Source organism: Lissotriton vulgaris, chromosome 3_1, assembly GCF_964263255.1.
Source record: "Lissotriton vulgaris chromosome 3_1, aLisVul1.2, whole genome shotgun sequence".
Lineage (NCBI taxonomy): Eukaryota > Metazoa > Chordata > Amphibia > Caudata > Salamandridae > Lissotriton > Lissotriton vulgaris.
The window spans coordinates 338,485,839-338,513,708 of record NC_141689.1 but is presented as its reverse complement, the minus strand read 5'-3'; the positions used below and the strand labels follow the sequence as shown (position 1 = coordinate 338,513,708).

Genomic DNA, 27,870 nt, shown 5'->3' with positions numbered 1-27,870 from the left:
CAAGGCGTCCAATACTGCCAAGATATCGGCCTCGGTGGAATGGGCTCGACTAAAGCCAGCTTGATTGGGTTCGAGGTAGCAAGAGCTCTCGATGAAATTAGAGAGACAGCGGGTGACGTGGGCCTCAAGGAGCTTGGACAGGTAGGGCAGGAGGGAAATGGGACGATAGTTAGAGAGGTTGGCAGGGTCTGCTCCTGGTTTCTTCAGCAATGGCACTAGAATGGCCTCCTTGAAAGAGCTGGGAACCGTGCCAGTGCTGAGGGAAGCATTCAGCAAGGGAAGGATACCATCCGGTAGAGTGAGACAGACATCTCTGAAGACTGAGGTAGGGCAGCAATCATCTTGGGAGCCTGACTTGATATGGGCCGAGAGCTCTGACAGAGTGCTAGGGTTGAGGGCGGGGAAGTGGGTCAGGGACAGATGGTTTAGGGGAGAGGAGTCCCCAGACCTTGCAGGGGTGAGGGGAGGGATGGAGTTCTTGATGTTGGCTATTTTTTCGATAAAGAAGGAATTAAGAGCGTTACATGTCTCTAGTGTAGGAACCTGAGTCAGGAGGGTTCTGTCGTCCGTTGTGTGGTCATTCATGATTTTGAAGATTTCTTTTGATTTATTATGGGCGGAAAGGATTGTGTCAGAGACGTGAGTAGATTTGGCCAGGGATATCGCGCTTTTGTAGTCTTTGCGGGCTGCGACAAAAAGCGTTCCGTTGGTATCGGAGTAGTTGCGTCTCCAGTTCCGTTCTAACTGGCGTAACTTCAGTTTCTGTGCTTTAAGTGTAAGGGAACGAGGGCATGGATTGGGGGGGGCCGATATATAAGTATGAGCGTGAGGGCGCCAGCCTCAGTTTCTAGATTAATGACCAAGTTATCCACCTCTGGTAGATCAAGGGAAGCGGTGGTGATAAATTTAAATTGTTTCTGTATAATGGCTGCCACCCCACCCCCAGGACGGTCTGATGAGCGGTTTGCATTGAGGATTTAATAATCTGGGGGAGGGCTGCCAGGATGTGCGGGTGGGAGTCTGCAGTAAGCCAAGTCTCCGTAATTAGTAGTGCATCGGGTTTTTCAGTGGTGAGGAGGATAAATATGTCTAATTGGTGCTTTTCCAAAGAGCTTGTGTTGAGGTACAAAACACGGAGAGATGTCTCGCTCTTTGTAGGGCTGGCTTCACACTTGCGCCTATCAGGGGGGCTGAGCGCCCAGCGAGAGATGCCCGCAGAATTGATTCGCTCAGCTAAGGCAGTGGGAAGTGGCGAGTGCGCGGATTGTAGCTCTCTGAGGATGTTTTCAGGGTAGGAGAGCAGTCGCCCTGCGCCGCTGGCCCCAGGGCTTCCCTTTGGCTTTGGCTTGCCTTGGGCTTGCCTTTGGCACGCCGCCGGTGCGCCCGCTGCGGCTGTCCGCTGCTTTCCCGTGCAAATGGCTGCATTTGGACCTAGTGTACCGTCTTCAAGCTCCGCCCCTGGACGACCGATTGGCTAAGGCCTGAGGGTAGAGAGCAAGGGGAGTGGTGACTGTGAGCAGGGGATCGCGATTCAGTAATACAAGTAAGTGAGGTGGCGAAAATAGTTTAAAAACACATAATTTTAAGAACAGTCAATTTCTAATCAAATAGCTTCTAACGCGCAGCTTTTTAATTCAAACAGCGCAATGTCAGCTCGCAGCGCGACAACAAGCACAATTGCCGGTTTGTAGCGAAAGGCCGGGTTTTAACTGGAATCCCGCCTTCAAGCTCTGCCCCTAGACTGCCGATTGGCTAAGGCCTGAGGGTAGAGAACAAGGGGAGTGGTGACTGTGAGCAGGGGATCGCGATTCGGTAATACAAGTAAGTGAGGTGGCCAAAATAGTTTAAAAACACATAATTTTAAGAACAGTCAATTTCTAATCAAATTGCTTCTAACGCGCAGATTTTTAATTCAAACAGCACGGTGTCAGCTCACAGCGCGGCAACAAGCACAATTGCCGGTTTGTAGCGAAAGGCCGGGTTTTAACTAGAATCCTGCCTTCAAGCTCCGCCCCTGGACGGCCGATTGGCTAAGGCCTGAGGGTAGAGAGCAAGGGCAGTGGTGACTGTGAGCAGGGGATCGCGATTCGGTAATACAAGTAAGTGAGGTGGCGAAAATAGTTCAAAAACACATAATTTTAAGAACAGTCAATTTCTAATCAAATTGCTTCTAACGCGCAGCTTTTTAATTCAAACAGCGCGGTCTCAGCTCGCAGCGCGGCAACAAGCACAATATATAGGTGCTTCAACGTCATAACCGACATCGACGATGTCACGCGGAGCCGAATGGAGCCACCCTGTGCCGTGCACAAGCGGAATTGCTCAGCTAAAGTTTCTGGATTCAGCCTGACGCCTGTGAAAGTCAATGTTAAGGAATCTGCTGCTAGAAAGAGTCTCTACCAGATAATGAGTTACCAAAGGTAAGTAACTTGTTCATTGTAATCGGACATGCTGCATCAAATGAGAACTGAGGAATTCAAACCTTTCCCCTGTCTACCTTTACAATATATGAACATACATTAAAACACAATGCATTTATGCATGAGCTGCCAATATAGACTAGCCGGTTTTCCAAAATGTGTTCCATGTTTGGAAGGCCCAAAGCTCAGATTTTGATTGATCTGCAGGACGCAGAGTATCCGTCAGCCTCCCTTCATCTCTCCACAGAAGGAGATCGTATGCAGCGTATCACAAGGATCATCCCTCAGCCCCACCCTGTTCAACATCTACATGACCCCCCTTGCAAAAGGTCATCAGATCCCACGGAGTCAACATGCGCTCCTACACAGATTTAACTGAGATAATCCTCTCGCTCACCGAGGAGCCCTCCAACGCCAAAACCAACTTCCGCACTGCCATGACCAAAGAAGCCAAAGGGTTGAGAGACAATTGCCTCAAACTCAACTCCGACAAAACGGAAGTGCTGATTTTCCGGAAGAACACTTCCACATGGGACCACAGCTGGAGGCCAGCAGAACTCAGACCCACACCGACTGACCATGCATGCAACCTCTGCTTCATCCTCAAAAGCCATAAGGCTGAAAAGGTGAAAAGATAAGTCAGTGCATTTGCCTCCTCCTGCTTCCACACACTTGGAATGCTCTGCAGAAACTTCCTATGGATCCCTATCAACACAAGAAAAATCATCTCTCAGACCCTCGTCACTAGCCGCCTCGTCTACGGCAACGCTCTCTATGCCAAAATCTCCACCAAGCTCCTCAGAAGACTCCATACCATACAGAACACTTCAGCCACACTCAACCTGGACCTCCCCAAAGGGACCCACATCACTCCTCACTTCAGAAACCTCCACTGGCTCGCCATCCAGAAAAGATGACAGTTCAAGATCCTCACACAGGCCTACAATGCTCTTCACGACCAAGAACCATCCTACATCAGCCATCGACTAAACTTGCAGCTGCCCTCAAGACACCAGCACTCTGCCTCACTCACCCTTGTACACACCTCCTGCATCCACAGCAGTGGGGGCCAGTCCTTCCCTTACATCGTCGCCAAGACCTGGAATGACCTGTCCCTCCACCTCCGAACAGCACCTACCGGAGCGGACTTCAGAAAGAAACTCAAGACCTGTCTTTTTTTTCACAACAGATTTTATTGAGTTTTTTGTCAAATAGTGGCCCGGAGGGCCAGACATGGACACAATTAATCGCCGGAGAAATAGTAGGGCTGTAAACCTTCAGATCTCCCAGGGATTGATAAAAGGTAGCAATAAGAGGAATGAAAAAAAACATACGCATGAGACTCTTGTGACCTCCCCACCCCATAACTCACATGGTATAGCAGATACATGTCATTGAACAGTATGGCCCATTCGGGAGTCCTGGCCTCTATACTGCGTTTCTTCATCTATGTACATGTCAATAATGTGTATAGGGTCGAGCATCAGCCCCTGGTACTCTGCTCAACTCTGCCAAATATTGGGATGTTTTGGGGGCAGTCCTTGCCTGAAACACAGCAATCTCAGAAGTCCATGCCTTTCTTCTACATGCCCTACAGATGCAGGTTGGCATTCTTCCACAGGCTGGCATTGTCTTGTTTGACGTAGGTGGAATCGAGAAATAACAGATCTAGCTCGCTCACATCTATTGCCACCAATCCCCTTGGTACTGTGCAACAGGATGAGCTTCGGGGACAGCGGAACATCCCATCCAAGGACCTTGGCTAGTCAAACCTCTACCCCCTCCCAAAATCGCGCTAGCGCCCTACAATCCCAAACAGTGTGTAGAAAGGTCCCATCTTTGAATTCACATCATAGGCATTTGGGGGTTTCTATGAGACCTATGAGCCACAGCTGGTGTCTCGTAAAGAAGGCACAATTAAAATATTTAAATTGGATGAGGCGCAGGGGTCCGGATATCACTGCTCCACGAGGGGACTGCAGGGTCTCTGCCCAATCGTCGTCGTCCAAATCTACCATATCTCCTTGCCATGTCTCCTGGATGGCTTCCAAGGTAGTGGTACTACTAGTAACGAAGACCTGGCTTTTTGATACCCTTAGTGGCGACAGTGTTGTGCTTTACAAATGATTGATTGATTGGTTTATCTGCATCAGTTGTAACAGACACTTATGCAGACCCAGGTAGACAGTGCTTCTATAATCAAATCTATAAGGAACTAAAGCTTGTGTGATGTTTTTTCTGCAGGAACAAGTCATTCATGATATATATTTTTTAATTCTTAACTCTGGAGAGCATATAAAGATCAGCTTAGCTATAAGGCTTAAACAACAGATTGGTGCAGATCAAGAGGTTACAAGTTCTGGCTTAATGAACTAAAGTAGTACCCATAGAAGAAGGTCCATAGGTGTTAGACAATATAAATGAAGGACCTCCAAACACAAGAAGCTCTGTCTTTTCCTTTCCTACCTTAAGATGATCATTGGACATCCAGGAAGGGATGTCAAAAAGGTATTTTGAAAAAAGATATTCCTTAAAATAGTGTCTTCTTGGTGGACTACCCAAAATAAGTTGGTTATCATACACCAAACAGCAAAACTGTGCGATCTGATTGCAAGAATAAATAAATCAACTTTAAAAATAGTTGGGCTGATGAATGAACTCTGTGGCATACCACATGAAATGCCATGAAAAAGAGCGATAAGTAGGAAAGGACACAGCCTGTTCTGAGGAAGGATTTGTGCTATAGCAAGAAGTGTCTCTCATCCCTATCTCTCTTAAAAGAGAGATACATTTGTGGTGTGAGACTATCAGATGTGGCTGATAGGTTCAATAGGACAAAAGCCGCTGGGCACCTTAATCCAAAGTGAGGCTCATATCATCTACTGCCACACCATAACAGAATTCGTACAATGGCTGTAATGAAAACCTGCTAACGTTTTTCAGAAACCTGAAAGTCAAGTATGGACAACTCTATTCAATATTTTTTGGATCAGTGGTGGCCAAGCGGTAGGTGTATAGTTTGTATGATTTGTTGGATCTGCTATATGCTTTTTCAGTGAAAGTGATACCACCCTTTTACAATCAGCTGGGACAGAGGCATTAGAAAGAGAATGCTTACATATCTCCGTAAATAAGAGATCAACAATGTCTGAAGCAAGTCTTAAAAACCTAGGAGGGCACAAGTTAAAAGGAGAGCCCAATGAAATGGACAATAAATTAGTACAAACAAAATCTTCAGTCTGTCTTAAATATGTGGTTTATAATTGAGAGGATTCAGCACCTTATAGATCTTCCATGAAGAAAGCATTGGAGTTAATTTTTTGCTATGAAACAATGATAGATTTTCGCATAAAATATGAGAAACAGGAATAGAAGAGTTAAGGCTAGTTGGCTTCAAAATTTCAGAGACAATTTGAACGGATCTTTTGAAAAGATTTCAGCTATCAGGATCCTAATAGAAACGAAATTTGACATATGTCCTTTTTATAGATACTATGAGCTTCAATATGCCACGATTTGGCAACAGGGCCACTAGACCGTACCCCAGGAACTTTCTGCTTGCTTGCAGTTGAGCTTCAGTTCCTGAATGCTATTATTGAACCAGGCTGCAGAAGGACGTTTCCTCTCCCTGAAATATATTTAAAGAGGAGCAATGTTATGAAGAGACAATGTGATCCAGGTAGGGAGCTGGTTAGGTTCAATATTGGAGTTTTTTTGTTAGTTCAGAGGGAGTGGTGGTTCTACAATAAACTTAGATTCATTTGTAGTTACATTGGTTCCAGACAAAACTTGGGGGTGAAAATGCTGTTCAAAAGTAGAGTGAACTAAATAGTGAAATGATCAGACCTAGGTACGATATGAAAAGCACTGATTATAACCTCAGCATCAGGTGTATATTCATATGATCAGTTGTCTGCCCTACAACATGGATACTGCCAAATACCAATTAGGTCAGATTAACAATTAAACAATCCTCTAATACATTGGCCACTTCAGGAATGTCCATCATATCCTCCCAGATGTTAAAATCCCACAGAAGGATTAGATATGACAGTTTAAGTACATAAGGAGCAATAACTGTTGTCCAGAAGAGTAAAAGTAGAAGTCTGGCACAGGAGGTCGCTAAATCAGGCCGAAAGTGACTGATTGTTAAGACGATTTGCTAGCCTGTGATATTAGCATTTTGGACTGTGTAAGCAAAGAAGCATGATTTGGAGATATGGTAATAATAGCTCATTCTCTTTCAGCGCAATTCTGGAGTTGTTGCAGCTGTTTGGTGTTGCTTGAGCAGCAGCGTCATGAAACTAAGTTTCTGGTTTGAGCAAGATCAATAAGCAAGTCATGCATCTGAAGTTCTTTGTAAGACGGTTGAGATGAACAATTGTACAAGCTAAGGACCTATAGAGAAAAGTGACTGACTAAACCTTAGGACTGAACTTCATCTTATCGAGTTTATGTACCTAAGTTTATTCAAGATTGATAGCATGAACTGTCTGAGATGTTTTAAGAAAATAAGTGATTTCATAAACATAATATAGAGTTTACTGCAGGGACATCGGTAGTAACACTAATACAAGCATTGGGTTGGCCCTTTTCACCTAAATCTAGGTTTACATGCTTGAGAATATCGAACAACTGGATTTATCAAGATATTATTGAATACTGGTAATACTTGGAATTCTTATTGATTGGAAGATGGGGGGGTCACCGAATCCTTTGTATAAGAAAGAACAGAGTGAAAGTATGGAAAAGGAAGGGGTAGTTGGCAAAATAACGTTTGGAGGTAAACATTGGGTATATGATTTCAATAAACATCAACTATTACTAATTTAAAGGCAATGTATTACCAGAGATTTCGGTGGTATTCTTTTTTCTATGTTTTTTTTTTTTTTTTTTTTTTACAAGAAGGCCTTATATACTTGTAGCCATTTCAATGACTACCTAAATTGCCTTATATTGGAGCCACCCTTGTGTTTAAAGAGGGGAGGTACAGGCTAAAGAAGTTCCTTAGAACATTTATGGCCACAATGCAAACTGAATCGCTCTGCTGAATGTATTGCATGTCTAGAGGTATCAGAAAAGATGTGATTGTTTTTTGATTTTTTTTTGAGTGAGGTGGTTGATTTAGAGGAGCAATCTCCACAGAAGAAGTCCTTGCCTTGCAAAGTTGTAATCTAATTCCCAGGGTACTAATGCTGTATTTTGTTACTGAGGAATGTTGTGGCCTTCTCATGCATCCCTTTCTGATGGTTGTTGGGCAGGAAATGTAGGTGTGACTCCAAGTTGCAGTAATGTTCTTGAAATACTTGAGAGCAATCAACATACAATGGCATAGTGATATAGAGCAGTTGGCGTCAGAGTTAGACGCCAGCACGATACATGCATAAGGGAGTTTCTTCCGTCCACCTGTTGGGAATGCATGAGAAATTGTGCTCTACTTAAAGATTTTTTTATTACCATGTTTGTATACATCTCTATCAATACCACACAATTATTTGTTTACTACTCTTGCGTAAAGTAAAGAACTATGGTGCTGATATTCCCAGCTGATTTTTCATGTCCTTCAAAGTCTTTTTTCTCAAATAAAAGAGGGTGAATAGACCTAAACACTTGCCTTTTATTTTACTTTCAGGATAGAAATGCCAGTTACGGAGGATGTACGTTACAACAATGACACTTTATATAGGAAAAAAGATATTTCTGCCGAAACCAAGACTGCTAAGAAAGAACCAAAAGAGAATACATCCAGCCATACTGTGCTGCCTTCTGTGGGCACGTGGGAGTTCGAACGAGATGATGATGAGTACATTGCTTTTCTAGATCTCTTTCTGAGTTACCTGCTAGAAAGAGATTTGGTTAATTACACCGATCCCTGCATTCCTTTCTTAACAAGTTTTTCTGAACACCTCCGTGAATTCGAGCTGAACTCTCTGCTTTTTGATATCCACACAACGCTGAAACGCCGCCACGGGAGCATTAAACGTTGCAGTGTTTTTCGAGCTGGTTACAGCTACACTTTCTCTCCAGAGACTGGAGAACAACCAGAGAACTCAGAGCCCCCATGTGACGAAAAGGGAAATGGTTTCCATAGTCTGCCATCTAATCCCACCTCGTTAATATTTCTACCAGCCTCAAAGACCTCTCGGAATAACTATTTTTATGAAGATAATAAAGGAAAGATGGGAAAAAAAGGTTTGTTTGGGTTAAATCTGCGAACTGCTCTTCAAGAGGACCACCTAGAAGTTTCATCAGCTTGCTTAAAGGAGCCTCATCACAGCACAGAAACTCCTGTATTCATGAACTCTTTCAAAAGAATTCACTTTGAATCTGTATTGCCAAGAGAAGAACTCCTGGCGGACTTGAAAACTAAATTTGGGAGTATTTCAAGATTGTTGGAATGGATGATCAGGTGGTCAGACAAGCAGCTGTTGTGCGGCTCCAACAAGGAAGAGTCGGTATGTAAATACAGTACGAGAATCCGGGTCAAGACATCCGCAGCTGCCATCCTTACCGCTCTCTGGCTCTTGGAAGAGCGACACTGCGCTGGAGACCGCGACAAAAATACCAACTTCATGGTAATCAGTTAAAAAAAAAAAGTCTGTAGATCAAATTGTACAAAGGAGAGGTCTTCTGAAAGATCTTGTTTTTATGTGTAGTTCCAGCTCTTTATTGGCTTGCTCTTATATGATTGGCAATGTTTATCAGTTAATATGTTTTGCGTCGCATGCTTTGTTATGGCCAGAAATATTGTCTTCACAGTGAAGAAATATTTTGCTGTTACTAAAATTGAATGTTAATATATTCTTCAATATCTTAAATGTATTCGATCAAAAGCCATAAAAAAGAGAAGTGCATCAACTCTTATACCACAAAATGAAATGCACAGATTATTTTATGAACTTTATTCAGAGTAAACATTTTGTGACCATGTAAGAGAGCGAAATGTTTGCAGGCATTCTTAAAACCAACGGACTCACATTAGTAAAGGAAAATATAATATATAAAAAAGCTCAGAGGCTACATGGTGTGCTTCGGGGGAGGTTGGAGTTATTGGGAGTGGTAGCTGTGAGAGCCACTGTTAGGAGGACTGTATGTCTGCAGACTTTGCTGATGGAAATGTAAATGTTATAAAATGTCTTTTGGCCAATTGGAAACTAAGATCAAAATCATGTGAATAAAATGTAACTGTAGACATATTAGAGGATGACATTGTTCTTAGTTTTTGCATGTTTCTGCTGGATACGTTTATCCTACAGATAACCATGTATGTCTTTGACCTTTCCATACCACACTGTGGGTGCCAGGAGTGTGCCTCTTCACTGTGTTGTTACTAGAAGTAGCCGCATACATCTACACGATGCAGAAGTGTGATCAGTGATTGACACCTTCAAGTTTTGTCAGTGCTCAGGAATGATATCTCCTAGTGTGGCTTCGCTGCAGTCTTTAACTCACAGCAATCAGGTTAGAATTGAAAAGGAATGCCCAACGACAGTACACAAATTGGCAGTGGTTTTGCTATCTGCATATCAAGCTAAGATGGCTATAATGACAGTATGCTTGTCACTATTTATCCACTCACACCACTGAGGTTCCAAGTAAATACTATTCCTTCGGGACTCTTTCTTTGGTGCTGTATACTTCTTTAAAATGTTTATACGAGGAAAGGAAAAGCAAGAGACCATCGCTTATCCAATAAATAAATTAGGAGCCCTGAGTCTGGCTCTGGTTGTTGTAGTTTTTCTTTTTTCTATAGTCCTATTTTACCACATTAGAGGCTGACATTGTCCTTGTGGCACTAGAAATGGCAGGAAAACTCTCCAGTTCCACCGACTTTACTGGGGTGATGACACTTGATACCCTGCTTGACTTATTTTCCAACTTATAGGGACACCCTTTCTGAACATTCTGAATGTATCCACATTTTCTCATGCTATAATTGTTCCTAAATGTATGATATTAAACCTAATCATACTATATTTTACTTTTTCAATTCATTATTGTCCTAATATATAAAATTATGACATTGAATAATGTTTAGATTCCAGATGCAGAACATACAATAGCTCCAGTCCTTCAGCCTGTGGAACAACAAAACATACAGAGGGAGTCAAGTGTGGACACTGGTTATCGTGGGTCAACAGGAACACCAATAGATGCCCTGGTAGAAATTCTTCATGAAGATACTTCTGAAAGGGATTCTGAGTAAGTCTTTGTAATGATAGGCTATGGTGTGATGTTTCAGTCCAGTCCAACATCTGTGCTCGGGGTACACCAACTTGAGGTAATGCTTAGGGTAAAATAGATTTTGTACATTGTACCATAATCATTAATAAACATTGAATTATCCAATGTATGTTGCACATAAAATGAAATGTAGATAGATTAATCCCATTCCAAAATAGGTCTTCACATCATCCTTCATTCCTGTGACTTTAAATGATGGTAGCTATGCAATGCAATTCTTTATCAAAATATATAATATAACAATAACAGAACAATCCCCAGGGCCCCAATGGCTATGTACAACAGCAAATGGTAATGACTCCTGAGAAACTGGTTGGGACGACCTCATGTCCTGGAACAGATATCATGAGACAACTCGACCCATAGGTCCTCCCAGTCAGCTGAGCTCTGTATTTCACTCGCCGGTGGGCATTTTTGCTGAAAGATGTCTTCTCCACAGACAGTCTGTAGACCATAATCAAGCATGTTCCATCTGTTAATGATGGTCCTTCTGAGCTCCACTGGTTTATAGCTCCTTCTTGGATGTTGAAAAACGTGTAGCCCTTTGTTGACCAAGGGGTTAAGTATGTATGGACAGTTCTCAGCAATATGATCTTCAGCAGCCTTTCAATTATGTAGGCTCCTACAACGTCCAAGGGGCATGATCCCTGTGTGATCGAGATATGCAAGGGTTGCGGTCAACTTGGTTTTTGCGGGGCTGATTTGAGCTGGTCCAGGAGAATATGCATCAGTCCCAGGCATGCGGTCAAAGCCAAAAAGGATGAAGATCTTAGCAGGAAAGTAGGAGGCGGTGGCGCCAAAGTTGGTTTCCGCTAAAACCTTCAGGAAGATACCAAAGAGCTCCCAAGCATACTGCTCCACCCACCTAAAGGTAAGTCATTTTTCAGGGAATGTTTTCCTGCGAGATCTTTCCAAAATGTAGGAAGGAGAAGTCTTCTTCTTCCTCATGGAAATGGTTCCCCTCCCGAAACTGTATGGAGTATCTGCATGGTTCCTAACAACAGTCTCTTCCTCATTGCCAGGCAAGAATCCTGGGTGAGGTCTTCTGGCTAACTATGCTGGATATTTTGAAGATATCTCACTACCTTCTGGGCCATTCCCTAAGGGGGTACTCATTCCTGCTGGCTTGAAGATGCAGAGCCTTTTAATGCAGGGCCTCCGCAGGCTCCAGACCAGCACCTAAGAAGATGTTGAAGCCAGCTAAGGTGCCATCTTTCATTCTGTCAGAGTTTACTTCAGCGCTACACCTCCTGCAAAGTCAACCTTGATGCTGATGCATCAAGGTTGCAAGAGAAGTGGTTTAGGCAAACTTTGATGATGGGTAATCCAACATGAGATAATGCTCTTGGCTACCACTTTGCCTTTGATGGCTTTGATGCTGTGCTACCCCCCTGAATGGAGTAAATGTTAATCTCCGATTCAGACACCTTGGTTATCCAATATTGGGGTATCTTTCATAGATTCACATGCCTGAATCATTCCCCGTCGTCGAGATGGGAGTCCCACTGTATAATAATCAAGCCGTATTCAAATAATGTCGTAGGCTATAATGGCAGTGACTTGTAAACTATAGCTACTGGATAAAGAAAACTTCTCCAGCGCCGGAAGGGCTAAGAGGGGTTCCTGATGGGGATACGTTCTCCAAAGTCCTCTCAATGTCACTGTAAATACCCCACTTATATCACAAAAATGCTAGGGAAAAGAAGCTCACTGGGTGTCAGGCACTCAAATGTGGGAAAGGAAGCAATTCCTTTTTGTTAAATAACCCTCACACACTCTAGTTGTCATGCTACATCATCGGGTTCAACCTGACTCCTAAAGGTCAGGGTGGGCTCAACCATATTTCAGGGAGCACTTAAAAGAATATGGCCAGGGGGTTTAAAGATTAAAATTCCTCTTGCGGTTCCTGGCATCCTTTTATTAGCAGAACCGTAGGGGATATTAAAACTAGAGAAAGTATATGTGGGTCATCAGGAGGTGATGGTCCTATGACCCTAATGTTTCAGTCTGTTAAAAATGGCCCATCCAGGTCCTGGACTTTCTTCGGGGCAAAAATAACAAGGTCCTCCCTGGTTAAATTAGTTTCAGGAATGTCCTATGTTTTAAGTTTGTAGAGGGCAAAAAGCTGCACTTACACTAGAAAAAGCGGAACAGAATACTTATCTCTTCTCCTGTTGCGTAATGTTTCACTCCATTTGTAAAAGAAACAGGTCAAGGAATTTGTATCTGTGCTTCACTTTGCCAACTGCGCTGCGCTTTTCTCACCCATACTTGCCATTTGAGATGGGTGTGTAAGTGCGATTGGATTCCGAAGTTGTCGTGCATGTAAGTGTAACTCATGGCACTTATTCAATAAAACATACACTCGTATGTGGTGGCGATGTCAATCGCATACTGCCACTCACCACACCACTGTGTCAAAACCACCACTCGCCTCACTAACCAAACCGCTACTTCCATACTGCCCGATATTCTCAATGTCTCACTTTCATTCATGCCACAATGATCATTTTACCCTGATTTGGAGGTGCAAACACGTCTCAAGAGACGGCGGTGTTCTGGGGGTAGCCTTGTAGTCAGACCCGAAAAGTCGAGTCCAAAGTAGAGGAGGAGAGATAAAGGAAAAGGAAAACACACTCACAGCATTACAAGGGGCTCATGTAAGAAACTGGCTCTATATATACTGCACCAAAGTGAGGTACAGTGTGTATAGAGTCCAAGGGTCTCTAGAGGTTTGGCAGAGGTTAAAGTTAGATAGAACCTTACTCTCTAAAGTGGTAGCTTGGTCGAGCAGTAAGGCAGTATCAGAGGACAGTGTTAAGCATTTAATGTACACACAAAGTCAGCAAATGAATTCACACACTCAAGAACTAAACTGTAGGCCAATGGTTTTTGTATAAAAAAAATATACTGTTGTTTTATTTCTAGAACCAAGCAAGCCTGGTACAGGTAAGCATGTAAATACTTTTCAGCTACAAGATGCTGTTGTTGAATGCTTTCAAAATATTGTAGGAGTTTGTACCAATTAGAGTTACAGGGGTTGCAAATGCAATGCACAAACTTAGTAGACTCAATACATAGGATTCAATAGGCTTTTTCGGTAAAAATGCAATGAACTACTTTTCGGATTACTTTTACTAACATAGTGCTGGATCCTAGATTCAGCACTGTGGCATTTCCTGAAAACAGTTGAGTAAATGCGTTTTAGTTAGATGCACGATTTTTAAAGAATATTATTGTATTTCAATAATGTGGAGAGCTAATGGGGAGGTAGGCGGACCAATCAGTGGACATCCCCTGCAAGCCGGAGGGCGGAGCCAGGAGCCCGCGCTTCCCACTAACCCACTACTTTACTCAATGTGTTGGCCGAGGCGCAGCTGACGGGCGAAGCGGGCGTGACAATGGCGCGCTGAAGGCGCGCCTAAGGCAAGCTCGTCTGCGCCTGTCCGCGACCGGCCGGGACGAGGGGCGATACCCCCTACCGGTGGCACTCAAACCCCACACACCGCCATCTGCTATTCCCATAACGAGCTGCTATCTGCCCCTATATTCAGGGCCACATCGATGGGCAATGCACTCTGACGGGTCCAGGCCTATCTTATGGCCCTATCTCCTGTCTTGCTTGTAGATGATCTAGTATGGGCCAAACACTTTCAGGCCACCAGAATACTTACGACCACACAAAACTTTTCTGTCTATATTTCAACGCTAGATCCCTACCCAGGCATGCCATGGATATTTGGGATCTACTGAAGGCAAAGAACCCCGACTTGGTTTTTATCACTGAAACCTGGCTGACCGACACGAACGCCCCAGATTTGGCTAACGCGCTTCCCAGTAATTACAAGATCATTAAACAAGACAGATCTGGAAGTAGGGGAGGGGGGGTTGCCATCATATTTAGAGATCACTTGACCTGTCTCCCGGAGCCGGCAATCGCCTACAACGAGCACCAAACCCTCCCTTTCCAAGTACTTTATGACGGTCTTACCATCTTAGCTGGAGCAGTAATCTATAACCCCCCAGGCCAACAAGTCAATTTTGGTGCCAAACTGCTCACCCGACTCCTACCACTTTGCCTAAAATATAAAAACTACCTAGTAATCGAAGACTTAAACACTCACTATGAGAAAAAGGACACTCCAGTGGTCTCCCAACTGGAGAGCGACATGGAGATCCTCAATCTCAAACAATGGATAGGGGGCCCTACTCACACAGCGGGCCACACACTAGATCTACTCTTCACTAACATTGAAGCCACAAAAATTTGTGAGGTCTTGCCATTACTCTGGTCAGACCACTCCCTCATAGTCTTTACACTGAACGTACCCATTAAATCATTGAAACCCAGAGCAACCCACCAGATTTCCAATCGAGCCTGGAGGTTAGTTAATGAATCAAATTTCGATACTCATTTCCGGGATGTCAACATACAGTTTTCAGACGATACCACAGTATGCTCAGACGCGACCACCTTAGATTCTGGGATTTACCATACACTAAACAAGCTGGCCCCCATGCGGAAACCTAGGGGTGTACCATATGGAAAAATGGTACACCCCACAATTAAAAAGCCTCAAGAGGGAGTGCCAGAAACTAGAACACCTATGGAGGCAGTCTCTCACGTCGCAATCAAACTACGCTATATGCTTAAGCGGAAGTCTTACAATCTTACCATTAAAAATACAAAAAAAATGTACTTCTCCCCGCGCATTCATGAAAATTGCAACTCAGCCAAAGAGCTCTTTAGAATAGTTAAGGAGCTTAACAAACCGTCTAACATCACTCAAACCCTAACCCCCTCGGTTGAGGTTTGCAAACGAATCAGTGCCTTCTTCACTGAGAAGATCAGGAAAATCTACTCCACCTTCAGTTCCCAAAGCCCCCCTAGTACAACGGACGTAGTAAAGACCTCTAACACAGCCAACATAGTAAAGACCACAGGAGTCTCCCCCGATCTGGAAGTCACACCTACCTTAGCCAGCTTCGAACCTCTCACAGTGGATGAGGTTCTGTTAGCTATGAGCACAGTAAAATCTGGTTCCCCACTGGATCCCTGTCCCCATTTTGTTTTCTCAAAAATTGCCTCCACGCTTTGTCCCCTGATTACCCAGCTCTTTAACAAATCTCTCAGAACCGCCACCTTCCCGGGCTCATGGAAGCATGCCTCAGTGATCCCCCTTTTGAAAAAAGTGGGGACAGACATTCTCAACCCCGAAAACTATTGCCCCATTTCCCAGCTCCCCTATCTTTCTAAAGTCCTGGAGAAATTGGTGAATGGCCAGTTGACCAGGTATCTGGAAACAGACCATCTCCTGGACCCCTCCCGGACGGGTTTCAGAGCCGCTGCTGGCAGTGACGGACAGTGTCAGATCAGCCACCGACCAAGGCGGGCGGTGGCTCTGATAATGCTTGACCTGTCGGCAGCGTTCGACACCGTCTCCCACAATTGTCTGCTGAACATCCTCCATGGAAAAGGAGTTCACTCCACTGCCCTAAGCTGGCTGCAATCATTTCTGAGTAACCGTACCCAAGCAGTCCATATGGGACAATTCCATTCCAAACCCAGCCCCATCAGTTGTGGGGTTCCTCAAGGGGCCTCATTAAGCCTCACACTTTTCAATGTCTATATGTCATCTTTAGCTGAAATTGGCAGGAAGTGGGGCATTGGCATCTGCTCCTATGCGGAATATAAGCAACTGATGGTGGCCTTGGACGAAAAACCAGACATCATTAAATCTAAATTGCATAACTGTCTTTCTGAAATGGCACAGTGGATGCACACACATTGCCTGAAGCTGAATGCCGGCAAATCCGAAATCCTTCTGTTTGGTGGCGCCAAACGTGTGTGGGACGCTACTTGATGGCCACCCACTTTAGGTACGGCCCCCACCGCGAAACAATATGCCAAAAACCTGGGTGTCATTATGGATGACGCCCTGTCCATGAAGGATCATGTGCGATCCCTCTGCGGTAAAGGCTTCGCCATCCTGAAGCTACTTGCCAGACTATTCCCATGGATACCACTGGACTGCAGACGCTCAGTTACACAAGCATTGCTGGTCAGTCTTTTGGACTACTGCAACTCCTTATTTGTTGGTATGAACGAGCATTTATTCACACGCCTACAAGTACTGCCGAATGCTGCGGCTAAACTTATCTGCAATAAAGGAAAGCTTGAGTCCGCTTCGTGGGTGCCTGAAAAAAACTGCACTGGCTGCCGATGCGCCAAAGGGCAGTCTTCAAATTGCTTGGTCATGCTCATAGAGCTCTCCGTAAGACACACCCTTCTATACTCCAGGAGAAGATTACATTTTATGTCCCCACAAGAAATCTACGATCGCTCCAATCAGCCCTTGCTAGAACAAAACGGATATACAAAGTAAGGACAGGTGGTCGCTCATTCTCCTATCTAGCGTCTCAGTGTTAGTTCTGCAGAATCATCAGCTCTGGTATAAGCGCCTTTATATCTCTCGGGATGAGTGTTGCGCTCTACAAATACCGCAAATAAATAAATAAAAGTTGACACTTTGAAACTTTTTCACATAGAATCACTAATGTTATCCTATGGAAGTAAATTCACTTTGCAGGTAAGTTACTTTAAAAATACTTTTCTTACTCCGTGCTGGATACCTAGATTCAGCACTGGGACATTTCCTGAAAACAGTTTTAAAAAATGCGTTTTGGTTATTCGGGTGATTTTCAAGGAATATTCTTAGTTTTCAAAAGTAGACACTTTTTGGGAGAAAAAGTGTCAATGTTATTCTATGAGGAAAAAGTGGTTGTCTGTTTCCATGTAGGTAATCGGTCTTTGGAGTTAGGTTCCTGGGGTTAGACTCACGGGTCTCCCAGGGTTCAGTGATGCATTGTTGTTGCACCTTCAGCGTCACTCGGGCTGCCTGGTGCAGTGTTGAGGCCCTATGTTATTCTATGGAGGATAGGGGGACTCCAGTTGGTGGCTGCTGGCAAGCAGGCCACGGGGTTGTGGGAGCAAAGCTCCTAGGGTTAAGCTCAGGGCAAGTTGGGGACCAAGTTAGCACAAAAGGGGCACCCTCAGCGGCACTAGAGCGGCCGGGTGCAGGGTGCTGCTTTGAGGTCCGGTGCCCTGTTGATTTCAATGGAGATTCTCTGGGACAACGAAACACTGCAGGCTTGGGGACGAGGATCTTCCAGGAGTGACCACCACTTCAAGGGGTAAGTAGGGATGTAAAGGGTTCGTTAAGCAACACTGGGTTAGGCACACAAGGCCATGGGGTATTGGGTGCAGGGGTGCCTTGGGACGTCAGATTTTCTTACCCGCTCTGGTCGCGGTTGGGGGGTCCTCTGGATTGAGGCTGCAGGCGTCGTCTGGAGGCAGGTCAGGGGTTACCAGATCTCGGGTCAGGATCGCCGGGGAGACCTCCGTGTGGTATTTTTCCACTCTAGCTCAGGCCGGGTTTGGCGGGTGCAGAGTGGGCTGGATTCGCAGTTCCTGGCTGGCACCAGAAGCTGCAGTTCAAACACGTCCGGTGTTCACAGGAGAAACAGCTTGGAAAGTGAAGGCAGGCAGCTCCTCTGGGGTTTTTGAGGTTGCTGTCCGCTGGACACGCCGGCGTTTTGCAGGAGCCGGTTCGAGGGGGAGACAGGCCTGTAGGACTGGGGCCAAGTCAGTGGGCATCGTCCTCTTGTTAGCTCTGCACGGCTTCTAGTCCTTCTTCTTTTCTTTTTCTTGTGGTTGCTGGATCTGAGGAAGGAAGGGTCAGGGTGCCCCTAAATACTAAATTTAGGGGCGTTACAGGTAGGTAAAGGGCAGGGACCAATGGGATGGCGGGTACTCGAGGTTGTGGTTCACCTCGCCTCCCCCGCCTTAGGGGTGGAGTTGGCAAAGGTGTGCACACCGCTCTTCCTCACTTGTTTTTCCTGCCTGTTCTCCCACCCAAAGTGGGGGGTAGAACCAGTGGGGACCAGTTGCTGAGAGCAGCAAGTGGTCTGGAGAGGCTCACAAAGGCTGTCTGCCTTTGAAGCTTCTCCTTTGTGAACCCTTCGGGAGGAGGCTTGGCACCTCATCCCAGGATGTGCATTGTTTCAGGCCCACGAGAGCGGCGAGCTCTCGACCCAGGGGTCCAGAAACAAGTCTGGTGGTGGCAGCCTAGGCAGCCACTCAGTCAGGTCACTGGAAGTTGGTCGAGTTTCAGGGGCATCTCTAAGATGCCCTCTGTGGTGCATTTTACATTAAATCCCACACTGGCAACAGTGTGAGTTTAATGTGCTGAGAGGTTTGGTACCAAACTTCCCAGTCCTCAGTGTAGCCATTATGGTGCTGTGGAGCTCGTAATGACAACCTCCTAGCACCATATACTCTTAATGGCAGCACTGCACTTACAGTACCCTGGAATGGACCTCGGTGGTTTTGGGGCACCCTGCTCATGCACCTGTACCCTCACCACTGGCATAGGGCACCCAGCTAGAGGGGTGGCTAATGTATGCCAGGGCAGTGGTTTGTGGGCATGACACACAGGGATGTGTGCCTTGTCGACTCTTCACTTTGTTTGACACCAAGTCATGCAGCCTGCAAAGGCAGTGTGTGAGTGTCATGGCACAGGGCCTCTAAGGGTGGCACAATAAGTGCTGCAGCCCTTAGGGGCCTTCTCTGGTCACAGTGCCCTGGGTACCGGTGGTACCATTTACCACGTGCTGACATGTGGCCACAGATGCCTATTGGGTTTAGGTTTCAATGCAGTTTTAGGGAAGGAACATAGGCCCTGGGCACCTGATAAGTAGGAGCCCAGGGCACACTCGGTCAAAGAACATCAGCAATATAGCAAAAAGTGGGGGCATACCATGCAAGAAAGAGGGCACTTTCTCACAGCGCATCATTGTTTTTTGCTCACGTACCGTGTCAGTAGTATTACTCATTTCCAAGCTTACTCCAGGCTCATACTCACTACATCAAAGGTTCTGCCCCGCTGCCACACCTACTTGGTCCGCATCTCCAGGCATTTGCAAAGTCGAATGCTGGAGACCGGCTTTTATCATGCATCTTGAAAGCGTTTCCAGGCTGTCAGTAAGCGTGACTCCGCGCGCACCGTAATGATGTCATGCAAGATTGTGACAAGGTGGACTACACACAGCCCTCTGCATCATGGGGATTGTGTTTTTTTTGCCTCATCTGTGACGGGATTGTGTCCTTCCCATTGTTTATAAGTCGATCAGTCAGATCTGACTGATCAACTAAAAGCAAGCATGCTACTCATGGTTCTGTTATATGTGACTGATCAACTAATAAACAAAAATGATACTCATTATGCTATTAGATATGACTGCTCAACTAATAAACAATTATATTACTCATGTTGCTATTAGCTGTGTAACATGCTCTTAAATTGATACTCCCCAAGCCCACTCACTGTGTGTATATATAAAGTTATCAGCCAGAGGGTAAACTGGCAAAGTAGGTTGAGAGTGCAGGGCAATTTCTTCTGTTATCACCAAAACTAATTTGAATACCAGTAAAGTGTGCTCATTAGTGGGGCTATGTGGTTTCCGTCAAATAGTTGCTGATATAAATAGATCGGCTGGCGGAGTTTAGGTATTGCTAGGTTGCAAAGATTGGAATTTTAAGGAGCGATTGTGATCTATAAAATGAGTTGTGAACCCTTTTCAGAATTACAGGAAGATTAATATAGACAGGTGTGAGACTCAGCTATGAAAGTTAGAACTCCAAAAGTTGACAACCACTAAAACAGTGGAAAAGATCGCTCCATAATACAAACGTAAATTAGCTCCTAAGACTAAAAAGAAGTAGATACAACAAACTCATTAGAATGGCGAAAGTTACCTTCTTCAAAGCCCATCTTAACAAAGCCAAAAATCGCCCGAAACGGCTATTTGAGTTTATTAAAATACAATCTAACAACACTTTTATCCAATCTCAGCACAGCTCTCGCTCTCAGCCAAACTGCGAGGCTGTTGCTGAGTTCTTCCTCGAAAAGGCAAATAAGATCGAAGCAGATCTAAAGTCTGCTTTACTCAAACTGTCACCCTCTCCTGACTCCTCTTTACCCACGCCCCTTCCCACGCCTCCCTATCTCTCCCCCAAAAACAATGCCTCTTGGAGACAATTCACACCCCTTAATGACACTGACATCCTCAACATACTCTGGACCGTGAAACCTTCAAATCACTTCAATGACCCCACTTACCCCCAACTACTTTAAAGAAATAATAGAATCACTAGCACTGCTCTGGTCCAAGATCATCGATGCCTCTCTTCTTCAAGGTGGGATACCGGACTGCTTGAAGGCTGGCCTAGTGCTCCCTATTCTCAAAACACCCTCGACGGACCCTGAGGACTTGAATAACTACCGACCAATCGCAAACATCCCTACTCTTGCAAAACTACTGGAAAAATGTGTACATGAACAACTGTGCAATTTCATTGAGAATTTCCAACTTCTCGACCAATTCCAATCGAGCTTCCGCACTGGCCACAGCACCGAAACAGACATCACTCATATAGTGGACAATGATCTCACTTTGCATGACCAGAATGAAGCTTGCTTATTCATTCTACTCGATCTCTCATCTGCATTGGACACTGTCAAACATGACAATCTACCCAACCTCTTGGAATGCAGGATGGGGCTCTCAGGCGGGGTCATTAAATGGTTTGCCTCTTTTCTCCACAACAGCACGCAAAGAGTCAAATCCAATCACACTCTATCCAACCCCAGTCCCTGCCTGCTGGGTGTTCCCCAAGGGTCCTCAGTCTCCCCCACGCTCTTTAACCTTTTCATTGACCCACTGACTGTAATCCTCAAAGCATCCACATCCAATATCACAATTATGTGGATGACACCCAACTGCAAAACACACAAGATGATGGACAGAATGTTGCACATTGGCAAAACATTCACCCCCAGTCCAGATCTGGGTTTATTCCATTGTTATTTTGCTCACCACGCCACCCCAGTGCAGACATGGCCATATGCAAATTAGTCTTAACCCTGTGCCTTATTGGAACAATCTGAAAGAGACACGTTAGTGATAGATTCCTTACCTTAGAATATCCCCAGGCGTCAGACTGGATCCGGAAACTTTTGCGTGCAGTACCCTTGCACGTCGGTAGTCGTCGTCTGCGGCTCCGCGTCCTTCATCGGCATCGTGGGCGCCGTGATGACGTCGTCGGAGTACTTAGACGCCGCCTCCGCGTGCTGACGTCAGTTCTTTTTTCCGCGCCAGCCAGCGCAGATCTGGAAAGAGCAGTTACCCAAGTCAATTTTTGCCTAACTTTTTGATCATTCTTCGACTCCGATCGGTGCCGTAGGGATGCCCGGATTTAAACACTGTGAAGAGTGCGACCGCAAGATGTCGGTCACGGACCCCCACCACCTGTGTTTGACCTGTCTAGGCGTCGACCACGACGACAAGGCCTGCCCCGACTGCCGGGCCCTATCTTCGAAAGCCAGGCGGGAGCGGTCCCGCAGGCGACCCGAACTCTGGCAGTCGGCCCGCGCCGCGTAAGGTCCCGGTCCCACAGGAGGTCGAGGGACAGGTCGCGGGGACGGAGCCACCAGAGCTCTGGGAGTCGGCACCACTCCTCCGGGTCGAAGTCGTCGTCAGGTAAGAAGCACAAGAAGTCGAAGAGACATCATCGCTCTTCTGACTCCCCCCGACGCTCGCGCGATGCGGCCGGGGGTTCGGGTGACACCGCCCACGCGGCTCCTTCGGAGTCGCGGGCATCGCGACCTGCCCCACACCCTCCGGTCCCTGGGCAGAACGCGACGCCGGAGGAGATCGAGAGCTTCCTCATGGCCATCAGGTCCCTTTCTCCTCCGACGTTCCCCGCGGCGCCTCCGGGCCCAGAGGACCCGTCTGGGGGCCCTAGCGGGTCGGGGGCTCTGCCTCCGACGCCATCGGGTGCTTCGGCCCCGATGCCGCCGGCGCCTTCGGGCCTGGCGCCGCAGGGCCCTACGATCCCGACACCGAAGGCGCCCGGCGGACCCGTCTGGGGGCCCTAGCGGGTCGGGGGCTCTGCCTCCGACGCCGTTGGGTGCTTCGGCACCGACGCCGCCGGCGCCTTCGGGCCTGGCGCCGCAGGGCCCTAGGATCCCGACACCGCCGGCGCCTTCGGGCCCAGCGGACCCGTCTGGGGGCCCTAGCGGGTCAGGGGCTCTGCCTCCGACGCCGTCGGGTGCTTCGGCCCCGATGCTGCCGGCGCCTTCGGGCCCAGCGCCGCAGGGCCCTATGATCCCGGTGCCTCAAGGTCAAGCGGCACCGGCGCCGCCGGCGCGTTCGGGCTCTGGATCGTCACCGGTGGACCTTACGACCCCCCCGGCATCGGTCCGTCAGGTGTCATCTCTGGCGCCGTCCTCGGGCAGCGCCGCCCCCGATTCCTCCTTTGTTCCGATTCCGACGTCGGAGCGGCGCCGCTGGGCGCCGCACCCAACGCCGTTTGGAGATTTCCACTTCTACGAACCGGCCCCATTGAATTACAACCCTGAGTACCAGGAGATGGGTGATGAGGAGGATTGGGACGGGTCTGAGGACTCTCTGACCAGGGAGTGTCAGTCTCAAGAGGACTGGGCAGGAGACCTTGGGGAGGCCAGTGGCCTGGACACCTCTCCAGACACTGATTTTGTCTCTCCTCCTACCGTGGCTTCGGAGGAGGGGGCAACCTATGGTGTGGTGTTGACGAGGGCTGCCAAGGCCTTGGGCCTTGAGCTCCCCGTCGCGGCTGTGAGGACTAATCTCCTCACTGAGGTCCTTAAACCGCAGTCATGCTCGGCCGAACCTCTGCTGCCCTTTAATGAGGCCTTGACCGACGTTCTTTTGGGCACCTGGTCCAAGCCCGCTACGGGTTCGCCCGTAGATAGGAACGTGGCCAGACGCCACCGCCCGGCCCCGGGCGACCCATGTTTCCTGTCCTCCCACCCCCGAGAGTCTGGTCATCCAGGCCTCAAATTCCCAGACCGCGTTCCCGACGGCTCCGCCGGACAGGGAATCCAAGAGGTATGAGAATTATGGCAAGAAAATATTCTCCTCCCTTAGTTTTGGACTGCGGTCTTCCAACAACGCATGCCTCTTGGGCCGCTACACCCACTCTCTGTGGGAGACGGTGGCGGAAGGTCTGCCAGAGTGTCCGTTGGAGGTACGGGCCAAACTCGGCCAAGCCCTTGTGGAGGGCCGAGATGCAGCCAAGTATTCTATCCGGTGTGGGCTGGATACCACTGACTCGCTGGGCAGAGCAATGGCAACAACGGTGGCGGTGAGCTGGCTGAGGTCCACCAATTTTTCGGCAGATGTCCAGAACACTCTGATGGACATGCCGTTCGATGGCCGTCGCCTTTTTGGCGACAAGGCAGACCACGCGCTTTAAGGACTCCAGGACTACGGCCAAGTCCTTGGGCCTCTCGGCCCTGTGCCAGCAAACGGCTGCTTTTCGCTCCTTTCGTGGCCAAGGAAGGGGCGTACCCACACGTGCCGCCAGCCACTCGCCGCAGCCTAACATCCAGCATGGCGGCGGCCGTGGAAACCGCTGTGGAGGCGGTCGGGGACAACGGCGAGGTCAGTCCACACCTTCCCCAGCAGCATCCGCCTCTAAACCCTCCTAGTCCGTGCTTTTCGGCCCATGTGACACCAGTGGGGGGCAGGGTTCGCCATCACCACTCTCACTGGCACACTGTCACTTCGGACAGGTGGGTGCTGCAGATCGTCCGGAGGGGCTACTCCCTCCCCTTCGAGACGACTCCTCAAGCCATGCCACCGCAACACCACCGCGTATCGGGGGATCACTTGCGGCTCCTGCAGAAGGAAGTTTCGGCCCTCTTGGCCAATGGGGCCATCGAGCGCGTTCCTGGGCCAGAAGTAGGACGTGGTTGCTACTCCCACTACTTTCTGGTACCCAAGAAGGGCAAAGGGGGACTACGCCCTATCTTGGATCTGAGGAACGTCAACGGCTTTCTCCGGAAGGAGAAGTTCAAGATGCCGACTCTGGCTCAGGAGACTGGATGGTAGCGTTGGACTTGCAGGACGCGTATTTCCACATCCCCGTCCTGCCGGCCCACCGGCGTTACCTGCGGTTCACGGTAGGCCACGAGCACTTTCAGTTTACCGTGCTCCCCTTCGGTCTTACCAGCGCCCCACGGGTGTTCACGAAGGTGATGGCGGTGGTCGCAGCTCATATGTGCAGGTTAGGGGTCTTACTCTTCCCCTAGCTCGACGACTGGTTGTTGAAGGCGGGCTCGCCCCAAACAGTCGTCAGCCACCTCCAGACTACGACGGATCTCCTCCACCAGTTGGGGTTCTCCATCAATGTGCCGAAGTCACACCTGTGTCCCTCTCAGAGGCTCCATTTCATCGGAGCGGTTCTCGACTCGGCGCAGTTTCGGGTTTACCCACCCGAGCAGCGGGTTCGGGATATACAGGCTCTGATTCCAATCTTTCAGTCTTTATCCCGGGTTTTGGTCAGGTTGACGCTGCGGCTTATGGGGCTGATGGCTTCCTGCATCCTTCTGGTTCATCACGCCCGGTGGCGGATGCAGGCTCTGCAGTGGGACCTGAAGTTTCAGTGGGTCCAGCATCAGGGCAACCTGTCCGACCATGTCCTGATCTCGGAGGGCACTGCGAGACAGCTGCAGTGGTGGCTCACGGACCGCGATTGGGTCAGCGGCAGATCCCTCTCCCTTCCCCAACCGGAGCACGTAGTTGTGACGGACGCGTCCCTCCAGGGCTGGGGAGGCCACATGGGAGAGGCGGAGATCAGAGGCCTCTGGTCTCCGGCGGAGTCCCGGCTCCATATCAACCTTCTGGAGCTGCGGGCGATTCGTCTAGCACTGAAGGCATTCCTCCCCTCTGTCCGGGGGAGTGTTGAGCAGGTGTTCACGGACAACACCACCGCCATGTGGTACTGCAACAAACAGGGCGGGGTGGGGTCGTGGACCCTCTGCCAGGAGGCTCTGCGCCTCTGGCAGTGGTTGGAACATCAGGGCGTGACTCTGGTGGTTCAACACCTGGCCGGTTCTCTGAACGCCAGGGCGGACGAACTCAGCCGCCGGTGCATGATGGATCACGAATGGCGCCTGAACTCGGACGTGGCGCAAGGTCTCTTTCTGCAGTGGGGAGAGCCTTGGTTAGATCTATTCGCCACCGAAGAGAACGCGCAATGTCATCAATTCTGCGCGATGGAATTTCCAAGGCGGCACTCGCTCGGAGACGCTTTTCGTCGCGAGTGGAGCTGCGGTCTGTTGTACGCCTTTCCGCCTATACCACTTCTGCCCAGAGTGCTGAAGAAGATCAAGCGCGACCGGGCACAACTCATCCTTGTGGCTCCTGACTGGGCACGAAGGTACTGGTATCCCGAGCTACTCAGTATGTCAGTCGATCCCCCGGTTCGTCTGCCTCTTCAGGAGGACCTTCTGTCGCAGCAGCAGGGGATGGTCCTCCACCCGAACCTGTCCAGTCTCCACCTCCATGCTTGGAGATTGAGCGGCGACAGTTGAGGCCATTTGACGTGCCTCCTGAAGTTTGCAACATCATTCTGGCAGCCAGGTGTCCCTCCACAAAGTCGGTATACGCCTGCAGGTGGAACAGATTGGTGGCATGGTGCACAGCAAAGGCTGTGGATCCCCTTAATGCCCCTCTTTCTGAGGTTCTCCTCTTTCTTCTTTCTCTTGCCCAGCAGGGCTCTGCTCTGGGCACTATCAAGGGCTATCTCTCAGCTCTTTCAGCCTTTCTGAGGCTGCCTGATCAACCTTCTTTGTTCAAGTCCCCTGTCGTTGATCGATTCCTGAAGGGCATCACACATACGATCCCTCCTGTTCCCTTCGTGATGCCTCAGTGGGACTTGAACCTGGTTCTTACATTTCTGATGTGCGCTCCCTTTGAGCCACTTCACAACTGCCCTCTTCGCCTTCTCACTTTGAAGACTGCCTGCCTGGTAGCCATCACCTCTGCCAGGAGAGGGAGTGAGCTCCAGGCTCTATCTTGTAAACCTCCCTTCCTTTCAGTCCATCCGGACAAGGTTGTGTTACGGACAAGGCCCTCCTTCCTACCCAAGGTAGTCACGGCCTTCCACATTGGGCAATCTATCACCTTGCCCACCTTCTTTCCGCCTCCGCATCCCTCGAGAGAGGAAGAGAGGCTCCACCGTCTGGACCCAAAACGTGCGCTCTCATTTTATTTGAATCGAACACGCCAGTTCCGGGTGGATGACCAACTCTTTGTTGGTTACGTGGGCGCTAAGAAAGGGAAAGCGGTGCACAAGCGGACCATCTCGCGGTGGATCATCTTGTGTATCCAGGCATGTTACTCCTTGGCTAAGAAGGAACCCCCTGTGGGGCTGAGGGCTCATTCTACTCGAGCCACAGCGACTACAACTGCTTTGGGCCGAGGTGTGCCCTTGCAGGACAATTGCCAGGTGGCTACGTGGGCCTCGCTGCACACTTTTGCAAGACATTATTGCCTGGACAGTCAAGTCCGGAGGGATGGCTTCTTTGGCCGTTCCGTCCTCCAGGACTTTCTGGTGTGATTATTGGTTCGCAGACCCACCACCACGGGGTTGGTATTGCTGGGGTATCTATTCTAAGGTAAGGAATCTATCACTAACGTGTCTCTTTCAGATGCACAAGTTACTACTTGTGTAACGATATATCTGTAAGAGACATTAGTTAGTGATAGATTCCTTACCGACCCACCCATCCTCCCCGTTCTGCGAACCGATATCTAGGGTTAAGGTCATCCCCTTTCAGGGCCCTAGTTTCATGGCACCAGTGTTGGTTTTTGGCATAGCTCTGCGTTTCTGGCACGGAAAAGCTGTGTCTAAAAACTGACGTCTGCACGCGGAGGCGGCGTCTAAGTACTCCGACGACGTCATCACGGTGCCCACGACGCCAACGACTGACGCGGAGCCGCAGACGACGCCTACCGTCGCGCAAGGGTACTGCTACGCAAAGGTTTCCGGATCCAGTCTTTTGCCTGGGGATATTCTAAGGTAAGGAATCTATCACTAACTAATGTCTCTTACAGATATATCGTTACACAAGTAGTAACTTGTGCGTCCAGCCCGAACTGCCAAGCCATGTCTTCCCTGGACCGCAATCAAGCATCCTAGGTCCGGTTTTGGCTATCAGCCGTCATCAGCCAGGATAGCTTGACTCCAGTGATGTAGTGAGCACGGGACCCACATCTGGGCATACCCTTCCCACATAGGGCAAACAGCCCAAACTGC

The 27,870-nt window shown here is 48.3% G+C and overlaps 1 protein-coding gene across 1 annotated transcript in view; it reads left to right on the top strand.

Annotated features, from left to right (window-relative positions):
* Positions 1-27,870, top strand: part of CPLANE1 (ciliogenesis and planar polarity effector complex subunit 1) — a 2,360,818-nt gene that overhangs the window by 1,174,467 nt on the left and 1,158,481 nt on the right. The window contains exons 26-27 of the mRNA XM_086960545.1: positions 8,053-8,995; positions 10,459-10,622. Coding sequence (XP_086816671.1) covers positions 8,053-8,995; positions 10,459-10,622 — 1,107 coding nt within the window. The remainder of the gene's footprint in view (positions 1-8,052; positions 8,996-10,458; positions 10,623-27,870) is intronic.